This window comes from Propithecus coquereli, unplaced genomic scaffold (genome assembly GCF_000956105.1).
Source record: "Propithecus coquereli isolate 6110/MARCELLA unplaced genomic scaffold, Pcoq_1.0 Scaffold483, whole genome shotgun sequence".
Lineage (NCBI taxonomy): Eukaryota > Metazoa > Chordata > Mammalia > Primates > Indriidae > Propithecus > Propithecus coquereli.
In genome coordinates this window covers 727,562-748,020 of record NW_012150652.1, presented here as the reverse complement: position 1 = coordinate 748,020, position 20,459 = coordinate 727,562, and the positions used below count along the sequence as shown (strand labels likewise).

The 20,459-nt window shown below is 38.4% G+C and overlaps 1 protein-coding gene across 3 annotated transcripts in view; it reads right to left on the bottom strand.

Annotated features, from left to right (window-relative positions):
• Window positions 1-8,605, bottom strand: part of TENM2 (teneurin transmembrane protein 2) — an 888,605-nt gene extending 880,000 nt beyond the window's left edge. For all 3 annotated transcript variants that reach the window (XM_012655757.1, XM_012655758.1, XM_012655759.1), the window contains exon 1: window positions 8,380-8,605. In XM_012655757.1, the coding sequence (XP_012511211.1) occupies window positions 8,380-8,605 (226 nt within the window). The remainder of the gene's footprint in view (window positions 1-8,379) is intronic.
• Window positions 8,606-20,459: the final 11,854 nt, after the last annotated feature.

The window sequence follows — 20,459 nt, the reverse complement described above, 5'->3', positions numbered from 1 at the left end:
CTCTGATTTAGGGGATAAAAAAGGAAGCCAACTCTGAGTAGTGGGTTGGGAAATAAAACTTGCACTCTGCTTGGGATGGTAAGTCAAGTTTGGATTTCCTGAGTAGCCACGTAAAGGAAAACAAAGTTTTTCCCCAGTCTCTTTGCAGGATCTTCTTCTTCCTGTCCCTTGATTATCTGCATTCTCGGGTGAGCTCCTTATGTCTTTTCCTTGTACATTTTTCATGGATGATCACACCAAGTCCCATAAAATTATCATCTGTCAGCTCGTAAATATTTATCCAGCTTGAGCCTCTCTTCGGAATTTCAAAACTGTACAGCCAACTGCCTAGTAGACATCTGCTCATGGATGGCCTAAGGACACCCTAAATTCAAAAGGTCCACACTTACACGTACCATCTTTACTCACAAACCAGGTCATCCTCTGTTTCAAGCCCTGGTGATTGGCACTTTTGTCATAACCAGAAACTTTAGCAATGTCCTTGACTCTTCTTTTCTCCCGTACACTGTTTGTCCCATTGGTTGCAGAAAGTATTGATTCTACCATGTAAACATCCTTAGCTTTGCAAGTAAAGTTACCAACTGGCAGAGCAAAGCATGCATTCGCTTGCACGCTCATACACACACACACACACACACACACACACACACACAACTCACATCTGCTTTGAGTCTCTGATTTATTTATTCCATGACAGGAGATGAATGAACATGGTCCACACAGAGAAGGAGCAGAAGCAATGTAATCTTTTCCCTGTGATTTCCTTGCCTGGGATTCATATGAGATGCTCTGTTGCTGATGCTACTCTTTGCATAGGCAGAAACAAGGTTGAGAAAAAAAATCCAAATTCTTGTTACAACAGTATATTTTTAGATTCAGGTTTATGTCCTCCATTCCAGAAGAACTTGAACTAACAATCTATGTACTTTCACTTAAGGGGTTATTTACAAGCATTGACCTTTCCTGGCTCTTTAAGTAAACTCAGCATCAGAAAGGCAATATTCTTTTGGCAGGAGAAGAAAGCAGTCAATGCCCAAGAATCCCAGAACAATATATCTGTCTTCACTTTCAAACTGTCCTAAAAAGCCAACAACTTTCGTTTCCCAACATTTCTCAAACCATCTCCACTAACCTAGTTCAGGGCACTAGGGTCACTTGCTTAGAAGAAAATACAACCTCCTAGCTCACTCCAGTGACAGCTCACCTCCCTCCATAAACTGAACCCAGTATTATCTCCCTGAAATGCCTTCATGACTCAGTTTCTCCCTATCACTCTAGCTTGTGTGTCCCCACTCCTCACTCAGCCAACCTGAACTTATTTAGATCCTCGGAACAACCAACCATGGTCACCTCAGGGCCTCTGCACATGCTATACCTGTTGCCTGAACACTTTCTTTCCTCTTCGATTGTCAGTCTCCTCTCCATCCCTCAAGTGTATGCAAGGATGCCACAATTTCTGAGATGCCATCCTTGATGCACCATTCTGGGTTAGATGCCTTTCCAAAAACATCTAATATTTTCCCTTTCACAGTGTTTATCATACAGTACCTAGTTACATATCTATTGTGTCTTGCTTCCTTAAAATTGCCATGCTTTTTGAGGTGAGACCACGTTTTCCTCATTTATTATTGTGTCCCACAGCTCGCAATTGCCTTGTGGGAATATCCAAAATGTTTTAGAATTAATTTAAGGGAAGTAGAAAAAACAGGGCAGTGTATAAAAAACTCAAAACTATCCACGTTATGGAAAGAATCAGAGAAGGAGATGAGTTAAATGGTGAAGCAGTGGTACAAGGTTGAAGGGTTAGAAGTTTCCCATGGAATGAGAAACTTGTAAATAAGATAAACGAAGCAGGAATAACAGGTGTGATTTGGTAAACATCAATATAAAGAATGAAGAAAAAACACAGTCTTAGAAGACTTCCTAAGATAAAGGTTGTGATGCCATTCCCCAAAGCTGGGAGATAAACAAATGCAAACGAATTTCGAGGGAAAGACAATGACGTTTGCTACTCGAATATCTTGAGAAGAAATAGTCCAAGGGCCACTAGGGAAGTGGGCGTGAAGTTTGTAAAGACCACACGGGGAAGGCCTTACCCTCAGCCTCACCAACGTCGGTGGGGATGTGTTATGGGTCAGTTAGTGTTCCTCACCTACTTCCTGCATGGAACCCATTGCATTAGGTTTAGGAGGCACTCACCACAAGCTACCTCCAAGCACAGGGTAAACTTATGGCCAGGACAAGACCAGCTGAAGTCATAAAGTGATGGATATAGGTGTCAGCATGTGTCCTATCTGAATCTTTCCTGAGAATGTTCTGCGAACTATTTCCAATGGCGTTACCAGGGAGAATGTGAGAGTGGGGTTATCACCAGACATCTTCAAATAGCTCTCTCTGAAGAATAAAGCCAAGTAATGAGAACGAGAATCTTGTTAGAGATGATAAACATGAGGCCACATGTATTGCCAGATTCTCTAGCAATGTCAGCCAAAACATTAGCTTTTCATGTAAGCTAATTCGAGTTGAGATACCATCATTAGTAACTGAAAAAGTCTTCAGAAGTAGAAACAGTGACTGTTGAAGTCATATGAATAAGAGTGCCCAAAGAAAGTGTCATGGAGAAGAAAGAGTAGAGGATTAGGGGGAAGCTCTGGAGAATTACTACCGAAAAAGAGCAGGTAAAGGAAGATGATTCAAAGAAAGTTAGATCAAAGTGGAATGCAGAATTGACAATAGATAATTACTTGAAGGTTAATGATTGAGCAAACATGAAAATTCTTGCCCCATCGCTAAAATTACTGAAAAATATAGATATATTTACTCTTGAAGTAACACAGACTGCAAATTATTACATGTAGAGTGATGAGAATGGATTAATTTTCATCCAGGGTTGATGTGGATTAAGTCTTCTCTTAATTAAACCCATTCTAAAATATATATTTATTTTCATGCCATACAACACACATCTCTAAAAATAATGTTTGTATCTAATGAAACTATCTTAGAGCATTTTTTCCAATTTTTTTACTTGTAAAATTGTCTGACTAGCAACTCTTTTACAGTGTGTTGGCATCAGCTGACAGTTGCTAGATGGTATCTTTCATTTCTTCCTAAAAATAAGGAAATAATGTGTGAGTTATGCTCATCTTTGGGAGCAAAAGTTTTGGCGTTATAGGGAATCAGTCACATTCTATCAACAAGCTAGAAGAGAAATTCTGGGTTTGAAGATGTCAAAAATTTTTGCAAGCCATGGGAAATAAATCAAGAGAAAAAAAATTCTGTTGCACAAAATATTATGAGGGGTGGAGAGCAAGTGATCTCTTTTGCTGGCAATAGGGTTAAAATTACAGTAATCATAATTACAAGCACTAGCATTTGTTCAGCACTTATTAAAAGAAAGACGATGTCTGTATCATGACCAATGCATAATTGTAAGAAATGATTCCAATAACTGTAATGTGGTGGGAACTTTTACAGATGGAGAAAATAAGACTTAATCTATGTTCTAGAGTTTGCTCAAGGTCACTCTGATAGTACACATCAGCAATGGGCTACAGACACAGTTTAACCATAGGGTCTATGTTCATAATTCTTGCACTATATGTCTCTCATATGAAGCAACAAGGGTTCAAGTTAGCCAGCAAGAAGATAACATAGGTGAAAGGTAGTGCGTTTTCTTTTTCTAAAGATTTATTTTAAGTAACAGCACAACCAAAGACTACTAGGCACTATGTTATTGTCAGTTGAGTTATGAAAAAAAGTCCTACCTATAGGTAGGAGAAAAAATTAAAAGCAATTTCCTTACGGTACATTTCAGTTTCCCAAATAGCAACCAAACGAACTCCTGAACTTCATAAAACTTGCAAGTTGTTTTTTGTAGGTAAATTAATGTGCTGGGGTTTTCAAAAAAGAAGCTTTTGAGTATTACTTGGATATCATAGGAAAAAACTTTTAAGACAATGGTATAGAAATAAATATTTACAAGTTTCCAAAGTATTTCAATAATTATTATATACATTAATTGAAACAATACAGGTAATCTCTATCTTACTATGGTTCATGAATTTTCAGCTCATTAACATGGATTAAATCTATACTGTGCCAAATTGCACAGAGCAAAATTATTGCCCAAACTAAAGATCATAGGAGCAAGAATTTGTTTATGGAGTACCAAAACCAAACCTAGCTTAAAATGTGTATATTGTATGTTTGTTTATGTATTTTTTAAAGTGCATCAAAGAGTTGGTGAAATTTATTTCTTTGTTAGAAGTGATTGAGAGAGCTGATGTAAGCATACTTTCAAAAATCCAATCTTTCCCCAATTCTTCCTTCAACCTTGATCCAAACAGCCAGTCTGAGGTACAGAGAAAGAATTTAATCTTGGACCCTCTCAAGAGACTTGAACCGCTAACTGGAAAGAAGGGCTTTTGGAGGAATAAGAAGCCTGGCTGAACTCTCTGGCCCACTGGGCCTTAGATAGCACAAAAACCAGTCAGTTCTGCTTACCTGAGCAATATCATTTGGATAGCGACTCCTTCCTGGGTTGTGTTCCGGGTTGAGAGGTTGTGCAAAAAGGTGATGACTATACGGGGGGGCATAGGATTGGTGCTGACAGCCCAGCACCTGTTCCTACTGTAGGAACTTTTTCCTCCAATGGTGGTTGGTGGAGAGATACTGTAGGAAGGAATGTTCCCAGGGAGTCTGGGACGGTTGTGCCAATGGAGGGGAACAAGAATATAGACCAGCAGGGCTGGGAGCTGGTGGTGAACATTATATGTTCAACCAATGTTAGTGACTATAGTTTCTATATCATTAAGAAAGATTCCAAGGTGTTGATCCTTAAAAGTCTTAGAACTTTATAGGCCGTCCCCAGTCTTTGACTGAGGGTTGAATGATTTTTGTTTGTTTGTTTTTTTGTGCACTCACTTATGTGGGAAGTGATCAAACACATTAGTTTAAAACACAACTCTTGAATCCAATCTCCTGGGTTTGAAACCTGTCTCCAACTCTTCCTATGTTTTCCACCTCTGATAATTTATTTAATCTCTCCACGACTCAGTTTCCTAATCTGTAAAAAGGGGAATAATAATAGTACTCACTTCCCAACATTGTTGTGAGCCTTAACTGTGTGAATGCAGGCCAAATACTTACATTGGCTCCTGATACAAAGAAAGTACTCCATACACGTTAGCCACTATTCTTTTGTTATAGTTGTTTTTGTTGTTTAATATACCTGAAAACTGTGTACTCAACTGGGTGGAACAGAGAATGCAGACCAGAGTCACAGGCTTATAAACATGCAAAGGCAGTCTAACTTCAGCCAGCAGAGAGTGCCTTGTATGTCTCACTGCTCTACACCCTAACTTCAGGGTCCAGAAAAACAAGCTTGTACAATCTGCCTGGGAACTTGGGTGACCTTCATTATTCCAAGTGGCAGCTACTTCACAGGTTGAGCTGGGGCTGAGTTTGACCAGGGATCAGACCGCTGCTCACTTTTGCCAGGTGCATTGACTCTCGGACCACTAGGCTGCTATTTAGTGCAGGATTAGTCATTTACTAATTACTAATTACTCCAGTGGCCACAGACCTAAGGTCAGCAATTTCCTCCCTTCACACCAGGAGGATCCGGCATAATAGAGGCCAGACAGGTAATTTGCATACTTAAGAGAAGAAGCCACAATAGAAGGAGGCAGAGGAAGATTCCGTGCTGAAAATGAGCAAAGACGGCACAATTTGACGAGAGCTTCCATAAGCTTCTCATGGGAACACCTGGCCTGTTTCTCCTGCTGGGAGATGGCAGCTTCTCACAGCTGATACTTCAAAAGGCCAGCTGGGGTAACCCGACAAGGTCTGACTGTGGGCCCCACGTCACTTTTACTGGCCGGCAATTCTTTTCCACTCTGAGCACCTGGAGAGTCATCCAACTGTGTTTGCCAAACTTGCTCGTATGTGAGAAGTGTGTTTGTTTTATGATCAGCGTCTTGAGTTTTAAATAAGAATACCGCGGGAGATGATCCCGCTATGATCCTTGTTAATGTACCTCTAGGCTAATAAGTACTGAGATGATCCTGCTCTTTGATTTCATGAATAAGAAAATAAAATGGGAAATGCATGACATTTAAAAAATATATTGTTATTACTGAGTGTAAAATTTATTTTAACCCTCTCTGTAGTGGCTAAGTTTCAAGTTGAATGTGCTGCTTGCCAGATTGTATCTCCTGTTCCTTCTCTCCTTAAATATGTGCTTATTTACTTCCTGCAGAGTTCAATTTTAGAACCCATCAAAGTAGATCCACTCAGACTCTGTCTACATTTTCATGCATAAATTCATAGATGTCTTCAGAAGGAATTGCACTTGCATATGCAAATACTTTCCCATGCCTTTTCATTTCTACTTTTGGCCTGCACAGTTTTTAATTCATGCAAACACATTACACAAACAAATATGGGCTCAATAACAACACGCGGCATGTGTGAATTGTTAATTGCAAAGCTATGAGTTTGATATGGCCAAGCAACTTCCATTATTATCAATGGAGGGGAACAAAATTAAACAGGAAGAAGAAAGGTATATTTGAAAATAAAATCCTAGCCCTTGGTTTCATTTCATGTAAATATTAATAAGGGAAAAGGCGACAGGCCAATCCACAATTCAACAACGACCTGGAATCTAAAGCTCAGTGTGCACAACGATCCAGAAGCCGGGATGCACCTTTAATGAGAGTTAGGAAGAAGAGTGTACATTTCAGCACAGAACCAGGAGAAACAAAACATAGGCAGCAACACTGTAAATGAAACAAAAATTACAGCAGAAAATGAAAGGCTTTCAACCACGTTGGACGTGCATCACCTTTCAAAATATTTGAGTCTCCTGTTAGTAGTGCTGTTGGAAATAACAGATACGTGTTCTGATTTTTTTTATATTGGAAATTTAAGCTCTCTCTTAATTAAACCATGATTCTTCGTATTTTTTTTTTTTTTGCCAATTCCCACTACCTGCACTTTGGGATCAGGTAAGAATTTAACAAAGTAAAACACTTGTTGCAGTTACTCACAGATCAAAAGCTTTTTATCCAGAGCAATTTTTAAGGAGCTCCTGCCCCTGTTTTCTCATGGAAGAGGATCAGCATGTGTTTCATTTACATGAAGATAACTCAGAAAGTAAGAGCAAAGATTAAACAAAAATTGTATCCTGCAAGGGTTACAGTGGCAACAGAAACACAATTTTACCTGTTTCTCTGTTGATTTTTTTCAATATTCTGTTAAATATAAAAGCTGGAGCTAGGCTAAACTGGTAGTATATGAAAATGTGTTTTTAAATAAACCTCTGGATTGTAGATTTATAAATTTTGGGCATAATGCTAATTAATATTGCACGTGTGCGTGTGCACACACACACACGCACACACACACATACACATACGTTGTCTAAGAAATAAAGTAAAAGTAATTTTAGGAAGCTAAGAAACCAGAACTGGAATTGCAAGCTCATTGCGACATTTACTGCCAAGGACACGGAATAAGAAATAAAGAATCAGTGATGTCCAATAAATGATGCAATGACCTAGCAGAGCAGGGCTTACATCCTTGGCCCTGGCACCCTTCCTGGTGCACTCACTGCCCTTTCGTGCGTTCGCTTGTAATTTCGCTAACGTAAATTGTACACACGGCGAGGCTGGTACTCAAAGCACAAGACACGGAGCTGGTGAGTGAACTGCGCCACGCTGCCTCTCAGCACTGCTTTGTTTTAGTCTACATGTTGATGCATTTACAGCAACCTTGGACAAGTGATAACAGAATTCTTCATAAATATTGGACATGAAGAGAATGCCAACTGTTAGTGTTTGGAAGAAAAATATTCTCTTTCCCCCAAGAAATCAAAATACTATAAGAAAATTAAAGTTTGGTGAAAGTAGGAGAGAGAACTCTATCAGTGGAATTGGAAAATGACATACACGTGCCCACCTATACTCTGAAATGCAAAAAGAAAAATGTATAATAACTCACAATTAACACCACGCTTTGGTGAGGGGAGGAATGATATAGTATTATACAGAGGGTTTCAAATACATTTTAACTAATATACACCATTTGTTCAAAGAGAATTTAACTGAGAAGTCCAATGTCTAAAGCAGTAGAAATTTGAGGCTCGTGAGTGGGCTTCAAGAAGAAAAGTTTCAAAACCACAGATAATCTCACGTTCCTCAGGATAGAAATTCTGTGTGGTTTCAGAAATACCTTTTATGGGGACAAGGGGTCTGCTGTATGATAAAACCGTTAAAACCCACGACACTATGGGTCTCTAAAAGCAAGCACCAGCCATGCGAGTTAAAAACAGGAGAAAGCTTGGAGCAAGTCAGTGAGGGCAGCTCTACAAACCTTGTCTAGGAAACTCATCAGATTCCCGGTGAACGAGATCTGTGACTCGGTTTCCATAGTGCATCCTGCTGTCATGGTCGTAGGCCTTCAGAGTCTCGCTGGAGCTGTACGACTTCTGTGTGGGCACACGGCAGTCCTCACTGTCCAAGGAGGAGCTCGTGTAGCGACACTCTTTGCCACACCGTCCTCTGGTCAAAGAGCGGTGTCGCCGGTCCTTTACATCCATTATTCCAGATTCAGCAGAACACCAACACTTTCAGAAAAGTCAGGCCCGAGTTTTGGCACTTGTCACTTTGCCACCTAAAAACATCAAGGAAAAAAGAACCAAGACTGTGATTATAAGAAATGTTGCCTTCATTTCTGATTCACGCTCTGACTCAGATGAAAACATGAAAAGGCAAACTTGGTCAGCCCTGCACAATCTCTTTTGCAAAAGCTTAATGTATACTAAACAATCAGCCTAAATAGAAGAACTCGATACAGTAAATTAATTTCCTTGCTGTTTAATTTAATAGATTTAGGGGAAAAGAAGTAATAGCAAAAAAAAAAACCCTCATCTTTTGATTTTTTATATATGCACAGATGACATGATAAGTCTGTCACTCTAACGCAAGATCTTACTAGGAAGCAGTTCAAAGCTAAATAGATCTTATCCTTCTTTAATTACATTCTCTTTTTTCTATAGAAGGGTTGGGGAGAAAACAAATACTGGGAAAAAAAAAAAACCTGGAAAGAAAGGTGCAGCAGGAGATTTGAGCATGAGACATAAATATGTGCTATTAATACTTTGCAATGGTACCAAGTCACATTCAACTAACACAGAATTTCCTAGCCAGGTCTGGAGAATAATAATATAAGGCATTGTTGGCATGCAAACAATCTTCCTCTGATTTCTTTAATGAGCCTTCAGCAAATTCCCAGTTTTCTCTCTTTTGCAAATCTGTGTCTTGGACACACCTGGTCACTTCTGCCTAGTCACCTGCCAAAAGGAGACCTTGTTGACAAGAAGTCTGACTGACACAACCCCCTGATCATCAGCCTAAGCCCATACCGTCACCTTCCTTGTTGAAATACCCACTGCAGAAAAGGGAAAATGGGAAAGAATCCTGAATCCCATAGAAAAGCTGACGGGAAGCTCTCTAACACATAAACTGGCAACCAGGGATCCCTACAGCCTGTGTCATTTGACACCCTCGGCCTCGAAGTGTATGCCAAACATCACTCAGAAAACACTAGCCTTCTGCCTAGCAAAAATGACAAAAAATGCTTAGGCACCTCCAAGTTCCAAATGATAGGCTCTTATTGATTTCCTTTGCCATGCAAAATAGCATGGACCACAGGGCCAGGGCCTGGATGGAATGGACAAATACGAATTTTAATTAAAAGGGAACATACAAGGCAGAGCCAGAGTAATGATTTTTCTCCAGGCTACTGTTGCTCACTGCCTCCTCAATATGTCAGGAAATACTTGGGGAGCAGGTCTGGAGTTTGGAACCCCTCTGCTCTTCCTTGGCTATTTACCGCACTGTAATGAGATGCCCGCGCACACGGAAGGGCGAGCCTGTGTGCACAGTGATGTGGAACGCATCTGCCGCAAGGCACCAGGAGCTAACTAGCCCCTCCTTTGCCTTTGCAGACCAAGGAATCCTTCTAGATCTCAGGGACCCTTCTCACCTACACTATTGGTACAATTTATCAAATATTGCCTATAATTGTGGACAGTTTTGTTTGGCAATTGGCAATGAGAAAGAGAGTACACCTATTAGGAACATCCAACACAGTTGTGTTGCTGCCACAGTTGCTTGCAAAAAAACAAATATAGCAGTTACTTTCCTGGAGACTAGAGTTCCTGACTCAGCAAGTTGAGAAGCGCCTTTCAGAGTCTCCAGTCAAGACCCTGGGACCTGCTTGGAGGATACAAATAGTGTTGGCCTGGAAGTTTTTGCTGCTGCATCGTCAATTCAAACGTCTCCACAGTGATGCAATTTCCAGATGCCAAAATTCCCCTTCGTTAATTTCTGACATGTGGTTTCAACATTTCAGAATCCATATTGCCGGCTATTTAAGAGCACGGCCATTGAGGTTTTGATTGGGTGTCAGTCCTATGGTGAGCACTGACTAACCAGAGCCCTTGTCAGCAATTACTCCTGGCCTTTTAAACTCAGTTCCTCAATCAGTGAAAATGGAAAATAATAGTATCCACTTCACAGGATTTTAGTAAAAAATAAAACAGATAGTATAGTAATGTTTCCAATATGCTGTCTAATACATCATAGGGGCGCAATAAGAATTAGTTTTTTCTCCTCCGAATGGTTAAAAAAACCTTTTTTCTTGGCTAAGTAGTTATAGACTTGCAAAAGACAGAGGGGGACGACCATAATACGAATCTCTGAAACTCACAGTTCTGATTGTAAATCCCAATGCTTAAACTAGGCACCAGTAAAGGAGGACCTTCAGCATCTACTGAAAGAATGTAAGACTGTTTGCACCAACACTGAAGAGCCACAGGTGGTTTTATTGGGGGCTGCGTGTTTTGAGTTGATTTGATAATTTTCTTCTTTCTTGCTTCACTGTTAGTTTTTACTTTGTGATATTTTCACTGTTCCTGACTCATAGAATCCTGTCTTCTCTAATTTGTTTTGTGCTTGGGAAAGCAGGCTGACTTTCTATGTATGTATGTATGTATGTGTGCACTTTTATTTTTTAAATCACAGTCAGAGTGGGATCCTAAAGGTTTGTTACCTATTAATAAAGTGTAAGAACTTCAGTGTTTGGACATTTTGATGTCTAATTTGGTTGCCGAGAGATCTTTTCCTGATAAATTTCTCTTCCTTGGCTCTGCCCTTAATAGTTAAGTTTGTCAGCAATGTTACCTCTGAGTAAGTAATGAAAATTTATATATAATGAGGTAAAAATTGATAAATCTTAAGGAAACCTAATTTCTTAAGGAACTAAGCAGAGTTCACAGATTTGTTGGCAAATACACATTTTGCATTTAACTCTCTTGTTATTTAAAAATTTTCAACATTAAAATACAAAAGAGAAGAATTTATGTTAAAGTATGTATCTCCAGCTTATCTTATCTAGAAAAATTAGGGAGTCTAGAAATTTCTGCTTTCAGAAAGATGGAATAGACATACTTTTCCCTATTCTTCCCCCAGGGTCCAGTTAAAAACTCTAGAAATTATAGGTAAAACAAATATAAGAGTATGAAAGGTGGAAAAAAGATGCAGACCAAATAGAGATCTCAGGATCCAAGGAACAACACAGTGGTGAGTTCCCTGGGGTTTCTTTTTGCCCTACATATCCCAGACGTGGAGCTAAAGAAGCCAGCAACCCAGAAACATCGATGGGCACAGACAACAAAAGCAAGCCCCCTCTAGCCTATGGACCAAGAACATGGCAGCCTAACAAGCAAGAAAATGTTTAGACAATAAGTACCCTACTCTCTGATACAATTCTAAAGGTGTGTAGAGAACATATTTTAAAAATTATATTGGGGAAGGTAAGAGAATGAATGCAAAGGTAGGTAAGGTTCCACACTTCACTAAAACTGGAAAAATGATGGAAGCAGTAGACTGTGATAAGGTATGTATGTGTAATGTGATAATTACAATGTTACACAAAGAGATGCACTCAAAATCACTGTGGATAAAATCAAAACTAAGTTGTAGAAAGTGTTCAGTAATCTGTAAGAAAGTAGGAAGAAGAAAACAGAAATGAAAAACATAGAAAATGAGAGAACAAGCAGAAAATAAAAAAGAAAATGGCAACTCAAGCCCTATTAATGTAATTTAATTTGTAATTTTACAAGTCACATGCACACACACACACACACACACACACACACACATAAATAGGACTTGATGGTTTCACTGGAGAATGCTACCAAATGTTTAAAGAAGAATTAATACCACTTCTACAACATCTCTTCCAGAAAATTGAAGAGGAGGGTGCACATTCCAATTAATTTTATGAAGCTACTATTACCCTGATGCCAAAATTAGACAAAGATAGTACAAAAAAAGAAGAAAGAAAAGAAAGCTAAAGACCAATATCCTTCATAAATATAAATGCAACAATATTTATATTAGCAAACAGAATTCAGAATTCAATAATACATAAAATAATTATATACCATAACCAAAAGGGTTTTATTCTGGTTTTATATGCAAGGCTGGCTCAATATTTAAAAATCAAAGAATGTAATCCCTCATATTAATGGGCTAAAAAATTCTAATTACAGGATAATATCAATCAATGCAGAAAAGGTATTTGGCAAAAATCCAAATCCACTCAAAAAATTTAAAATTGTCAAAAAATGGGAATAAAAGGAACTTTCTTAATTTGATAAAGAGCATCAACAAAATACGTACAGCTAACATTATACTTAACGGTGAAAGAATGCTTCTCTGCTAAGAATGGGAACAGGGATGGATATCTGCTCTTACCAGTCTTATTCAACACAGTGCTGGAACTTCTAAACAATGTAATAACACAAGAAAGGGAAATAAAAGTCAGACCAATCAGAAAGAAAGAAACAGTTTTCCTGTTTACAGGTGACATGATTGTATATGCAGAAAATTTAAAGGAATCTACAAGAAGACTTCTAGAACTAATATAAGTGAATTCACCAAAGTCACAGGATACAAGATAAATATGCAAAAATTGATTGCATTTCAATACACTAGCAACGAACACATGAACATTGGAAATCAAAATATAACACCATTTGTAATCACTTGAAAAATGAAATACTTAGATGTAAGCCTATGGAAACATGTACAGAAATTATATGCTGAAAACTACATGACACTGATGAAAAAAATTACAGAAGATCTACATGGAGAGGCATATTGTGTCATGGATTGGAAGGCTCAACAGAGTAAAAGTATCAGTTCTCCCTAAATTTTTATGTAGTTTGAATGAAATTCCTATCAAGTCCCAGCAAAATCTTTTGTAGATATAGACAGGATTATTTTAAAGCTTATGTAGAAAGATGCAGGAACTAGAATAGCTAAAACAATTTTTTAGAAAAGAAGAAAGTGGAAGAAATAGTCTACCTAATTTTTAGAACTTATAGAGCCACAATAATCAATACTGTGTGGTATTGGCAAAGGGATAGATATATAAATTAATGGAATAGAATAGAGAACCCAGATACAGGACCCCACACAAATAAGCCCAACTGATTTTTAAGAAAGGTGCTAAAGCAATTCAATGGAGGTAAGACAGCATTTTCAAAAAGGGTGCTGGAACAATTGGACATCCATAGGCCAAAAATGAATAAATAAATAAAATCCTCGATTTAATTTTATACTTTATACAAATAATAACCCACAATGGATCACTGATTTAGAGATGAAACATAGAACTTCTAGAAAGTTTTTTAAAAACAATATAAAACTTTTATGTGAAACGGAAAAAAGATCTCTAGACTTGACATCAAATGTATAATCCGTAAAAGGGAAAATTAATAAATTGTACTTCATCCAATTAAAAAAATGTGCTCTGCAAAGGACCCCATTAAGAGGATAAAAAGATAATCTATAGACTGAAAGGACATTATTTGCAGCCCACATATGTGATAAAAGACAAATATCTAGAATATATAAAATATCTCTCAAAACTCAACTGTAAAAAATCCAAACAATCTGATTAGAAAATTGATAAAAGACATAGAATGACATTTCACCAAATGGGACATAAAAATGACACACACACAAACACACACACACACACGAAAACATGTTCATCATTAGCCATGAAAAACAAATGCAAATCAATACCACAATGAGATATCACTACAAACCTATCAGAATAGCTAAAACTTTTTAAAATAGTGATAACACTAAGTGCTGACAAGGATGTGGAAAAACTGGATCATTCATATATTACTGGCCCGAATGTAAAATGGTACAACTACTCTGGAAAAGAGATTAGCAGTTTCTTTAAAAAAAATAAAACAAGGCAAAACAAAACAAAAACAAAACTAAATGTGTAAATGCCATACAGCCCAGTAATTGCACTCCTGGGCATTTATCCCAGAGAAATGAAAACTTATGTTCACACAAAGACTGGTACACAAATGTTTATAGCAAAATGTTCATTCATAAGAGCCCCAAACTGGAAACGACCCAGATGTTCTTCAAGGGGTGACTGGTTAAACAAACTGTGGTACACCCAGGCCATGAAATACTGCTCAGCAATAAAAAAAAATGCACTATTGATACACACAACAGCCAGGATGAATCTACAGAGAATAATGCTGAGTGGAACAAAAAAGAAAAAAAAAAATCTGGAAAGTTACATATTGATTGTATGGCTCCATTTATATAACAATCATGAAATGAGAAAATTACAGAAATGGAGAAGAGAATAATGGCTGTTGGGTTATTAAGTCAGTCTGGCTATAAATGGGTAATGTGAAGAAGCCTGTGGTGATGGACATGGTTTGGATCTTGGATTTATCAATGTCAATATCCTGGTTATGTTATTGGTCCTACACTTTGCAAGATCCTGCCATTGGTAGAAATTGATTGAAGGGTCCATGGTATGTGTTTGTATTACTTCTTCCGACTGCATATGATTTGACAGTTACAGCAGAATAAAAAACATATTAAGAAAATCAGACAATGCAGAATACCTGGGCCCAAACTCTATTATGAAAATAAATTCCTATTGTGAAAGGTCACTCCTAGTTTTAAACTGGGTACACAGGCTCCACTTTTTAAAAATTATTATTATCATTGTATTACTTCTTTCAAATTTATAGCCAGTTTGCTTCATTGACTTGAACCCCCTGCTTAGCCAGTATAGTCTTTCTATTTGTGACTTTTGATAAAAAAGAAACCAAAATACTTTTGTGGCCCCTGAAAAGGATCACAAAGATTCAGTTAGTATATACAAAATAGCATTTGCTGATGTGTTTTCTTCTTTTTAAGACAATTCTAAAATGATAGGATATAATTGTTAACCCTCATATGGTTGAATAGCCATCTTTTAATAAAATGCATTTATTGCCTACTATGGTAAGCACTCTCAGCATAGTCGTCCTTGAAAGTTAAGGTCAACAATTCATGCGAGGAAATGCAAGTTTAGAGACTGCTTTTAGAAAGTAATTAAAATTGCCTTGAAGCAGTAGGAAAGATGGTAACCAAAATTATGAATCTTTTCCCCAAGCCTCCACCTTTTCCGCCACTGACAAATGGCAATCACTGAATGAGAATACCTCTGCCAGCTCGGTACTGCTATGCTGAGGCTTTATTCTGTTACATTCCACATTTCCTCCCTTGAAGAGTGTTCACATTGCTTTTTTCATCAGTTGCCTAAGTGGGTTCCATCACTTTAACAGAACAGACTGCAGAGATCTTGCCTGCAAGCCTTTGTCTAATTAACTAATTCTATGAGCTGTAACACCGTTCACTATTAAGTTTTCAGAATATCCTACTACTTAAGGGGGTTGACTTGTTAATCACTGACAGCCCATTTGAGATTGTGTGTGTGTGTGCATGCGCGCCCTATTGCAAATGTGCGTGTACCTGTGTGTGTGTGTGTGTGTGTGTGTGTGTGTGTGTGTGTGAAAACGTGTTCATGAATGATGCGTAGGTGAAGTTCAGGTGCATCCAACGGAGAGCTACTTTTTCCTTGTCACGACAAATACCATGGGCAGTTGTTTAAACTTGCCTCACCCACTTCATTGGTCTTTGATCACACGCCGGGCATTGTTTGATTGTGCTTAAATACTTGTATCTTATAAAATGACTGTAGACATTCAGGATGTATCACACCAAGATAGTCAGCCATTTTCAAATGCCCACATGAAATGGGACTCTGTTTAACTCTAAATAGAGATCAATGTGACCACCTTTTTTTCCGCCACTTAAAAATTACAATAAACCATTGAAGAAATTTGTCTAGAAGGGAGTGGGGCAGGATCAGTACACGTGAATCAAATTTTCTTGTTTCCTAACTGAACTGATATCCAGACATTTTAGAAATCTGATAAAAAGTTTTACTACAAAGTGAAAAATATATATTTTAAAAGCTTAATCAGGAAACTTTTATAGAAAATCTTTCTTCCTTCTGATAACATGTTAATTGGATTGCCAACTTGTTTCTTAAATATTGCAGGTGCCACGTTTTTCTGTTTAAAAAGATGTCATGGATAATGCATGGTCCCTTTACCCTTTATTCCTCTGCAAATTTTGCCTATTCCCCAAAAGCAGAAATGCTAAGTCGACCTAAAAACAGTGCATTCACAGATTCCTTTCTTGTGTGCTAGAACTCCTCCATGAAAGTGGTTTATTTAAAAATCTTTAAAGTACCAAGTGATATGTAATAAATAGCCCCACACATAAGAGAGGAGAAGCTGAGATGGGGAAGGAGTCTGTCTCACTCTGCCTTCTTCCATCCCCAAGTGGGCTCTGACGGGCATAAGTGTGAAAACTGGTACTCGAAGATCTCCAGTCTCTTCTCTTAGAAACACTTAAGAACAATGCTGAACATAGATACACTCCAAAATATTTAGAGACCGAATATCCCTGTGACCTCTGGGTGGACCAAGGAAAATCTGGTTTGAAATCTACAGAAGTGGAAGATAGTGGCCTAGTAATTTAATGCATTAGTAAATAAGAGGTCAAAGGCAATTTGCTTCCTGTTCCCCTGTGCCATTATATTGATATGTCTGAGTATAAAAAGCCAACACTGGTTAATGTTCAGAGCAAGAAGAATAAGCAAATTCACAATTGTGTTTTGCTCTCTGGTTTCAGAGCTACATGTTGCTGCCTTTTAGAATCTGCTAGTGTCCCTAGAGCCATTCGCACAGGAAATAGTGAGAGCAGAGCCAGGATCTGCTGTCGACGAATTTTATGAATTGTGAAACGCAAAGACATTTTTACATATTAGCAGTCCTAATCAACAAAAGCCACACAGGGATAACATGCACCCCACAAGTCTAGATATTTGCCTTGATAGTGCAAGCTTGTATGTTTGTGTATAGTCTTATTTGAATAGCAATGAAAAGGCAAACATCTACATCAGATTGGTATTTAATCTAATTCTGTGCCTTCTCCCTACCCCCGGCCCAAACTGTTTAACATTCAAGAAAGTCAGCATGACTACACCTCCTGTGAAAATTTCACCGTGAAATGTGAAAGTTTACTGAAGCCTTTGCCTCCTCGGCTCCACCTTCTCCACGTGCAGGCCCGTCAGCTCTCCTCCCATTCTCCTATGTGCCTCTTGAGATCAGGAGCTGAACAGATGGCTGTACCTTAGGCACTGGCTAAGTTACCGTAACCGGAAAGATGGTCCCTCCCCACTCCTCCTCCCTGCCATGCAGAGCTCAGAGAGGCAGCAGAGCAAGCCCATGAGCCTGCAGCCTCAAAACCTAATGAAGGAAAGAATTGAACACCCTCTTCCCAGCCCGTTGAGCATGCCCTTCTCTGTACATGAGGCTGGAGGCAGCACCAGATAATCGTGGTGAGCAGAGGGTAGAGCTGCAAGCTCCCACTTTGTGAATACTACCAATTGCAAGGCCCTGAGTCAGGCTCCCAAGGTAAGTTGTCACTAAGTGTACAATCCTACGGCATAAATATCCTTAGTTGTGTTTTAGAGATGGAGAAATGCAGGCTCTGAGAGGTCGAGTGACCTGCTAATTCCAACCCATGTAAAAAGTGTCCATGCCAAGATTGGGACTGATATAGCTTCCTGACTTGGAGGCCTGCCTTTTACAAAAATAGTAGCTCAAAGAAAAGGGCAGTCTTAGAGCATTCTCTCATGAAAGTCACTACCTGCATTGCAATTTTGATGTGCTCAATAAGGAAAACATCCAATGGACCAGTATATGCAAGCACCCAGTGAAAACAAAGGCAAGAGATATCATGAGTTGAAAGGGATAGGCCTCAATTTTCATGTCTGGAAAATAGGGATGGGATACCTACCTTGAAGGCATTGTGAGAATGTCAAACTGCCACATGAGAGTCTTCTAATAACAAGTGTTCAAATAGTGACAGTCTCTGCCACCATGGCCGTCGCCACCATCCTCATCACTACCATCAATTATTTGCAGTTTCATCTGCCTATGAACAATAGTATTAGCTATTCCTTAGTGTTCTGCAAAGTCCAAGCTAAGCACCAATATTCTAAATGATATCTGTTAGGTTGCTGTGTTTCTGAGCTCTGAAGGGTTAGCAGTGTAGCATTATCTTAGGATGGAAACACACATATTAATAGCCACATGTGGTATTCTACTTTTGCTGCCTGAAACAGTTCCACTAACACTGAAAATCTGAAACCGAGAACATCACTTGTTCTTAATCAAATCAGACACACTTTAATGCTGTATTTTAAATATACCATATTAAGTTCATCATAGATAACACATATGATAAAGAAAAATGATATGAAAAAGATCAGTTCTTTATAATTAACTCACTACCTGTTGAGGGAAGGTAGACCCTGGTAATTGGAAATCCTTGTTGTTTATTGTACCTAAACAATGGATGTGAATACGTAGAATTTGAGGAACTCGGATGGGTCTAAGTTACTCTGCACAAGGAAGAGACAGGTAGAAAGGTCTTAAGAGAGTAGGTAAGAGCAGAGACTGGAACCAGGATGATTTAGAGATCTTGTGGGGAAGGATGCAAAAGGGGTACATCCAGAGAAGGAGAAAGACAATGAATGAAGAGTGGAGAGATTCTCTGGAGACTCTCAGAGTAGAATGCAAGGTACTGAGTGTCATAAACCCTTTGTGCTCCATCCCCAACCAAAAAGTTTCGGGGGGGGATGGTTACAATGTGTATATTGCTCATAGTATAATATACATTCATCATTTTTGTCATGAATCTGTGTATATGTGTGGGGGTAGAGTCAATATTTTCTATTATTTTACTCTTATGAGAAAAGCAGATAACATTCATTAAAGCCTTGCTTCCATGAAGACCCAATGCAAGAACTGAGATATGAAATCCAGAAAGAGATGGTGACATTTTGTTCTGTATTTGAGATTTTCTGAGAGGGAGGGACCTTTTCTCTTGCTTAGTTAATCTACCTCCAGTAGCTGGCAGAGAACCCACCATTAAAGAGCACCCGATAAAGCTTTGTTAAAAATAGCTGTGTGTTTACGAGAGGCATCTCAAGAAAATGATGGGAAAAATGTTTAAAAGGGCTGAGAGCCATTGTTGTCTTTCTTAGTGATTAACTGTCTCGAACACATTTTTCAGGTCTATTGTTAATTTGCAGCATTTACATAAGAATTTTCATACAAATTTTGTGACACATTTCTTTCCTGCTTTGTCAAACAAATACAACGTAAGTGTTCTCTTTCAAGGTAGCTCCTGATTCCTTAATTAGGAAACAAAGCATAAATATTGCTAAATGCTTGGAGAATTTTAAAATAGTACTCACAGAGTAGGAGCTGGTCCCTGATATAATGTGAAGTCAGAGTCAATGTCCTACCTTGAAATTATCTTTCTGTTTTGGAAAACATGTGCTGTGGCCTAGCAAAACTATATGTCAGGAATCAACAAACATTTTTCTATGAAGATCCAGATAGTAACTGGGGGTGGGGGACACATCATAGGGTCTGTGGCAGCTTCTCGAGTCCGCCATTGTAACACAAAAGCAGCCATAGATGATACTTAAACGAATGAGTGTGTTTGTGTTTCAATAAAACTTTATCTACAAAAACAGTCAGCAAGTTGGGTTTGACCCTCAGGCCACAATATGCAATATGCCGACCTCTGCTATTACGTACATAGGGAGTGACCAAAAACAAGAAGTTTAGAATTTGGCCAAAGGTTAGCTTCCCACTAAACATGCCTCACAAAGGATCTTTCAGAAGGTGAGGACATGCTTGCCAGAAACTTGGGGACAATGTTTAATTAAAACAATTGAGACATTTATAGTGGGGGCAATAACTAATACAATGTAACTAAAGGAAATTGCTTGTATTTAGGAGGTTATTGATTTGAAATTGATACATTTTCTTTGGCTATAAGCCAAAGCTGTGTATCTCTTGAGAAGATACAGTTGTATTTAACTGTTCTTGTGACAACAGTTTGAAATTTGACCTTTCTGTA